General features: G+C 36.8%; 1 protein-coding gene across 1 annotated transcript; it reads left to right on the top strand.

The window, feature by feature from the left end:
* The first annotated feature begins 1423 nt into the window (after positions 1–1423).
* Positions 1424–7593, top strand: LOC126608119 (threonine--tRNA ligase, mitochondrial 1-like). Its single transcript, XM_050275906.1, has 20 exons — positions 1424–1781; positions 1879–2116; positions 2199–2258; positions 2730–2819; positions 3043–3117; positions 3250–3378; positions 3476–3565; positions 3845–3933; positions 4022–4118; positions 4196–4282; positions 4656–4740; positions 5039–5133; positions 5359–5391; positions 5486–5572; positions 5687–5779; positions 6132–6224; positions 6324–6548; positions 6746–6817; positions 7063–7134; positions 7246–7593. The coding sequence occupies exons 1-20, from the start codon at positions 1657–1659 to the stop codon at positions 7339–7341; spliced, it is 2031 nt and encodes a 676-aa protein (XP_050131863.1). The 5' UTR covers positions 1424–1656; the 3' UTR covers positions 7342–7593.

The following is a 7593-nucleotide window of genomic DNA, read 5'->3' as shown; positions in this document are numbered from 1 at the left end:
TGTCCAACCCAACTTAACCCAACCCAACCCAACTTGATTAACCAAACCCAACCCAACTCGATTAACCAAACCCGATTCGGTTGAGATGTGCAACATGCTTCTCAATGACCTTTGCACCTTCGTGGAGGATTCACTAGTGACCTTTGGATGGATTATGATAGAAAAGTGCATGGAGTTGCAGAAAGCAAATGTTTTTATAGGCAACCACACTTTGATTTTTGCTTGAATGAGGCTTGTAATCTATGTCCGATTGGGTACTAGCTTTGTTTTTCTGCAGGAGCTTCGAAGAAAAAGATTTGAGTTGGGTACTAGCTTTGGACAATGAAGTGTTCCTCTTTTTTGTTTTTCTTCTTCTTTTGGTACTAGCTTTGGTATTTATTGTATTTTAATTCAAACTTTGCATGAACTCAATTAAAACTTGAAAAAGTTGGGCAACCCGAATCCAACCCAAGTAAACCCAAACCCGAGCTCGAACGAACCCGATTAAAACCCAACCCGAACTTGATCTCGACTTGTAAAAGTTGGGTTAAGATTGGGTTGACCTTCCAACCCGTCCGAGTTGCACCCCTAATTGTGATGGTTTCAGAATTGAGTCGTCAATGTTATTGTCATATGTTGTTTAAGATTCTATTAGAAAAGTTAAGATGCACAAATTCTCATTTTTAAAAAATTAGAAAATAATACGATTAAATTAGAAATGTTAAACGCATAATTAAAAAAGTATCCTGCAATTAAATTAGGAATCCTAAAAGTAGAATTGAAATAGGCAAGAAAGTGTCATTTACGGAGTAGGGATGGAAAATGATGGTAATAGGAGGGGAGATAATACTACTTCTTCATTTACTGGCTCAAATAGGAATACGAAATGTAATTATATTATAGGAGTGTAAGAATATCTCCAAAGGAAATGTCAAATTATAAGAGTTAAATTACAATTAATGACTGATGTAGCAATATGAAACCTTATGCCAAATTTTATATTTCTCCAACCAAATTGTCAAATATTATTTTATTATTTAAATAAAGCTTGAAATAGTTGTAATTATTAAAAAAATGTTGAAACAAAATTTTTATAAGTTGAAATATTAGTGGAATAAGGACCTACCATTACAATGAATTAAAAATAAGAGTAATGGTAAGGAAACTTAATTTGAAGACTGAATTTGCAAACTAAATAATGTGTCATCAATAAAAATAAGAACGTTAATTAGTACTTAAGTACTAATCAAATAATCAATTTTCATGTCATTTAGTCTTCCTAGCATTATACTAATAATGAATTTGACGCTAAATCACAAAGCCTTCAAATCTAGTCAGCAAATAACATTTCGATTGAAGAGACTTTTAATGTCACACATGCACACATTTCACTTAATATTTTGACATTTCTTTTGGAAACGCTGGAAGACGGCCCTAAAAGCAAAACCGGAATAGGAGAGAAATCAGGAAGCGTAATCAGATTTTAGGAATGTAAACCCCATCGTATATAAATATATAGGGTGCGGCGATGGTTGAAAGGACAGACAGCCGAGAGAGATTAGTTCTGGAGTTTGCACTCTGTTGTTAAGCCGTGATTTTTCTGTGCCTCTGTAACTCCTACTCCCCCTTCTCCTCACTATCCGCCCTCCTCCTCAGCATCCTACAACCAGCGCCGCCATGGTGCCCCATCCGAAAGACGACGCGTATCTCGAGGCCGTAATCCCGAAGCGCATTAAGCTCTTCGAGGCCATACAGGCCCAGCAGCTCGCCCACCGCCAGTCCCTCCCCTCCGATCCCATCAAGTAAGCCCTAAACCCTAACTCTAAACTCCGCCTTTCGGTGTTTTTTGCTACGGAATGTACATGTGTTTGGATTTTGATTTTGTTTGGGGTTTTGTAGGATTACACTGCCGGGTGGACAGGAGAAGGAAGGGAAGAGGTGGGTGACTTCGCCATTCGACATTGCCAAGGATATTTCCAAGAGCTTGGCTTCCAGCGCTGTGATTGCGAAGGTCAATGGGGACCTTTGGGACATGGCCAGGCCGCTGGAGTTTGACTGTGAGCTCAAGCTCTTCAAATTTGAAGACGATGAAGGACGTGATACTTTCTGGCATTCCAGCGCTCACATTCTTGGACAGGTAGCCGGAGTTGGCGAATTTATAGTTTGTTGGATTACAATTTGAGCGTTTTGTTGTGTATTTGACTTTCGATACGTTGCAGGCACTTGAGGTTGAGTATGGATGCAAGCTCTGCATTGGTCCGTGCACTACAAGAGGAGAGGTCAATTATTTACCTTTGAGTTTGAGTTTTTCAGTTATTGGTTTGTTTATGCTATGTTATCATGTGTTTTCGTTTAATTTTGCTACGTCTGTTCGATCATTGTCTGATATTGTATGACTTTTGCTTAAATCGGTTATCGTTCGGGATTATGCTAGTTTCTTCAAATACTGCGTAAACTTTTTTGGTGAAAAGTATTGTCTTGGAGATGATTTCATTAACATTTTAATTTCAATTTAATGTGCAATGTATCTTACCATGATATAATAACTGGTTTCTGTTGTCTGTACATGTGTCTGTTGTACTCTCTGGTTGACAGTGTTGTTGGGATGGAGTTCTTTGTTGTTCTTTTCATGTGTAATTTATCACTTGGATATTGTAATTTTGTAATCCTAGTATTTGAAATGAATTTGTATACAGTTCATTTCAGTTTCTGGATTACTCATTTGGGTCCCTTATGAAATTCAATGACAGGGTTTCTATTACGATGCTTTCTATGGTGATTTGGGGTTGAATGATGAACACTTCAAGGACATTGCATCAGCGGCAGATAAGGCTGTAAAGGTATGGTTTATTCTCTTGTAGAATAGTTAAAATATATTTTAAAATGTATTCCTTTTGTATGGAGGAATTTCTTGATCCTTCACCGTTTGCAAAATTTATAAGTTGGTTCAACATTTTTGTGTTTCTTGTTGAGATTCCTTGACTGATTGTAGATTGATGCTTCAGTATTTTACTCTTGCTTGTTAAAACTCCTTTGACCGGTTTGTTGCATCTTTATCCCCAGGCTAAACAGCCTTTTGAGCGTATCGAAGTAACACGTGAACAGGCACTTGAGATATTTTCTGATAATCAATTCAAGGTAAGTGAAGACGTTCATTTTTTTTTTCTCATCAATAAATGACTGTTATCTACTTATTTTATGTGCATTCCATACTCTCAAAGAGTCAAAATCAATCTCAGATGTGTTTATTTTTTCACTAATTTTGATCAGGTTGAAATCATAAATGATCTTCCGGCAGACAAAACTATCACAGTATATAAATGTGGCCCCTTGGTTGACTTGTGCCGTGGACCCCATATACCAAATACATCCTTTGTCAAAGCATTTGCATGTTTGAAGGTATGTGTTCCCCTGGCATTTTAGAGCTGTAGATTATATATCATCTTGTATGCATGTATTGTCTGCGTATATTTAACTTATGAATATGTAATATCAGGCTTCTTCAGCCTACTGGAGGGGAAATAAAGATCGTGAAAGTTTACAGAGAGTTTATGGAATATCATATCCTGATAAGAAAAGTTTGCAGGTGATGTTTTATTTTCTACTTTTTATGGGGTTTTGGTTTTTCTTAGCAGTATCTGAAATCTTTTCTCTGTCATGTTTTAAAATTGTATTTGGTGGCTCTAGTACCTTGTATTGAAGTACAAATACCATAATCAAAAGATGTGGCTTATTATATTTATAAAAATTGACAAGCATTCAGGTTATGAATTGTGATGGAACAAGACTGCAACCTATGCCAATATCTTCTACTGGACGTTGGTCTTGGGATTATTTCACTTACCACATCAACCTTTTTCTGCAGATATACATCCAGAAGCTGGAAGAAGCAAAAAAGTATGACCACAGACTGTTGGGTACAAAGCAGGAGCTCTTTTTTTGTCACCCACTTAGGTATGTATGGAGCTAATACTTCTTCATTATATAATCGATCAAGATTCCCCATGATTTCCATTTGATTATTTCTTCTTGTCAAATTCAGTCCAGGAAGTTGGTTCTTCCTCCCTAATGGGACTCGGATTTATAACAAACTAATGGAGTTCATAAAGAATCAATACAGAGAACGAGGCTATAAAGAGGTGACATTTAATGTTCTGTTTTTACATCATTCTACTAATCTTAAATAATTTTCTCCTAATTTGCTTTTCTTTGGTAGGTTATATCACCAAACATGTACAATATGCAACTTTGGGAAACATCTGGTCATGCTGCAAATTACAAAGAGAATATGTTTGTTTTTGAGGTGAGTTTTGACATGATACTATAGGGATCAGCTGTATCATCTTTATGCTTAAACTTAAAAGCAATCAAACTTACGAAGACATATTTATATTTTTCTGGATATGAATGAATAGTGAATACCAAATGTTGGCTATGTATATATTAATCTGTTGATAGCTAATCCTGTGCCACCTAAGCGTGTCTGATTCTTTTTGGGAACTTTGTTTACCTGCTACCATGAAGGGGTATTTTACAGATGATTGAGATTTCCGTTTAGTTATTCTGTGTGAAAAGAACAGGGCTATATTTAACTATGAGAATGAGACCATTACAAAGTTGTTATGCTTGGAAATGAAGAATATGTTTAACCTGCTGGATTTTGCATTTTCTTGCAGATTGAGAAACAAGAATTTGGATTGAAGCCAATGAATTGCCCAGGGCATTGTTTGATGTTTCAGCATAGGGTTCGTTCTTATAGAGGTATGCCTTTAAACATAATTTTCTTGACCTTTTACTCTTTTATATTGCTCAATAGGAAAGTCATTCTGTATATGGAGGTCATTTTATGGATGTCCACTTGGTCTTTGATCTCTTGGATTGGCCTTGTGGGCTTCTTAGGCCAGTCTCTCGGTATGAGTTGTGTGTTGCATTTTTCTGGGTTTTTTTTTTGGTGTAACATGACTATTAAAGAACTAGAATTGTTACTTTATTTGACATTTTTGCGCCATACTCATTTTAATGTCTCTTTTTTTTTTTTCCTTTTAAACCTTGACGACAGAACTTCCACTTAGACTCGCTGATTTTGGTGTTTTGCATCGCAATGAGGCCAGTGGTGCACTGACTGGATTAACACGCGTACGGAGATTCCAGCAGGTATACTTCCACAGCCTTGGTTTAGCTTTAATTTAGGTGTCTCATGTTTGTCATCAACTGGTTTGTTAGTTCATTAGGAGCTCATATTTCTAATATGCTTGTCAGTGACCTTAATGATGCACTTTATTACCAGAAGATTTATATTTTTTGTCATTCTTTTCTTCTATTAATTTTCTGGTTACATGTATACCTTTCTGACAAGTTTTAGTCCAAAATATGCTACAGGATGATGCCCATATCTTTTGCAGGGAATCCCAAGTGAGTCGAGGTTAAATGAAATGTACATAACTGTCTAAATTTTTTGGTTTTGTTTTGTTCTTAAGCCTTTTGTATTTTGTGCTTCTATTGTCAGGTAAAAGATGAAGTGAAGGGTGTCTTGGATTTTATCCAGTATGCCTATAATGTTTTTGGCTTTTCTTTTGAACTGAAGCTATCAACAGTAAGATTCTTGCTACCTATGGTTAAAGCTTCAAACCTCTTGACTTCATTACTCAAGGATGCAAATTTCATATTTGTTGTGTTGCACCGCATTTGATGGGTATTTCCATTGCAGATGCCAGAAAAACACATGGGAGATTTGGCAACATGGGAGAAAGCTGAGGCTGCCCTTGCAGACGCATTAAATGAGTTTGGCAAGCCCTGGCAGGTACTTTTACTTATATGCAGTATGATAGTAAAATTTATACAACTTTCATTGTAGTGGAACCAGGGTAGTCATATTTATTTTTTAGCTCAGTCCAAAATAGGTTCAAAACTCATTGTAGCTGAGCAGCATTTTTTAAATAAAGCACGTTGAGCTGAATTGATAGATTTGACCCATAAACCATTATCTACTCCACCGTTTTACCATTGACATAGATTGAACTGACAAATTTCTGTAATTGTTCGGTTGCCAATCTGGTCCATTATCTGTGCTTTGTTTTCTTAAGCTGTACATTAGGCCCCCCTGAATTTCTTGTTTGTGTCTGGATGCTTACTTTGTTAGTTGTGCTGCACAGATAAATGAAGGGGATGGTGCTTTTTATGGACCAAAGATAGATATCAGTGTCTCTGATGCATTGAACAGAAAATATCAGTGTGCAACACTACAGGTATCTGATGATCAGTTCCCTTATGTTTTATGCCGCTTTCATTTTGTTTTTGGTTGCTGTGTAACTATCTGACTGTCATTGAAAATATTGTGGTTGCAGCTTGATTTTCAGCTTCCTCAGAAGTTCGAGCTGTATTACTCAGCAGAGGGGGAAGAAGGCAAGTTGGAGAGACCCGTTATGATACACAGAGCTGTTTTAGGTTCTGTTGAGCGTATGTTTGCTATATTGTTGGAGAACTACAAAGGGAAATGGCCCTTCTGGCTTAGTCCACGTCAAGCAATTGTTTGCCCCGTCTCGGACAAATCCCAACCTTACGCTCAGGAGGTAGTATGATAGTGCTTTTCTGGTTTTTATTGGTTGACCACTATGAGGTTGTATGAACTTTTTGTCATGCCCCTTTTTGGATATGGGATCCATATAAATGCAGTAAATGGCATACACACTTTCCGGCTTTGATAGTTAGGTTAAATTATTCTGTATTGTTAAGTCATGTATAAGGTATTGTTGTTGCAATTTTGTAGGTTCGGGACCGTATCCACGAAGCTGGTTATTATGTGGATGTTGACACAAGTGATAGAACCATCCAAAAGAAGGTAAGAAATCACTGTTGTCCTCTGCATCACATTTTTGGCTTCATTTTGTTTGTTATTTTATGAATTATTAGATGTCCATTGGGTTTAGTGGTTCCAAAATGGGAGCTGGCTCTCTCCCATCTCATAAACCCGGACAACTCCGGTGAAAACAGAATTGGATTCGAGGCTCTTTGATATTCTGTTTAACCATAATACCTTTTGTCCGACAGATTGTTCATTGTTGCCTGATTGTGTTTGTCCTGCAGGTGCGAGAAGCTCAGATAGCGCAGTACAACTACATTTTAGTTGTTGGCGAGGAGGAAGTCAAGACTGGGCAGGTTCTCTTCTTTTCTTGTTCTCTAATTCATTCATGTTATATTTCACGCTAGTTCAACCGTCTTATATATTATTTGGTTGAGAAGTTAAATCTTTGATCCGTATTGTTCCAGGTGAGCTTACGAGTTCGAGACCACGGAGACGTCACGGTAATGACAATGGAAAATCTACTCCAGCACTTCAAGGCTGAAGTTGAAGCTTTCCATTAGAGATGGAATGGCAACGGTGAAGCTGTGTCTCTACTGATGAATACAATCTTACATGTTAATGGATTCGATAAAAATTATATCTTCCACAAGTTTGATGTCAAAGATTGAAATTCAATTAAATTTTGGTGTTAGATTGTCTTTTGATGTGTACTTTAATGTGTACAATTTTCGTTGAATGTCTCGTTAAATATTTGAACTTATTAATACACATTTTAAGTGATTAAATCATTAGTTACATTTGGATTTGGTGAA

Source organism: Malus sylvestris, chromosome 16 (genome assembly GCF_916048215.2).
Source record: "Malus sylvestris chromosome 16, drMalSylv7.2, whole genome shotgun sequence".
Taxonomy (NCBI): domain Eukaryota; kingdom Viridiplantae; phylum Streptophyta; class Magnoliopsida; order Rosales; family Rosaceae; genus Malus; species Malus sylvestris.
The sequence above is the reverse complement of the archived record's forward strand: the minus strand, read 5'-3'. Positions and strand labels throughout refer to the sequence as shown.

Bases quoted from the DNA above. Each gene is read 5' to 3' on its own strand.
- LOC126608119 (XM_050275906.1), top strand. From the start codon at position 1,657: ATGGTGCCCCATCCGAAAGACGACGCGTATCTCGAGGCCGTAATCCCG. The intron at 3,566-3,844 runs GTGATGTTTTAT...CTTTTTCTGCAG, and splicing joins CTGATAAGAAAAGTTTGCAG to ATATACATCCAGAAGCTGGA. The intron at 3,934-4,021 runs GTATGTATGGAG...TGTCAAATTCAG, and splicing joins TTTTTTTGTCACCCACTTAG to TCCAGGAAGTTGGTTCTTCC.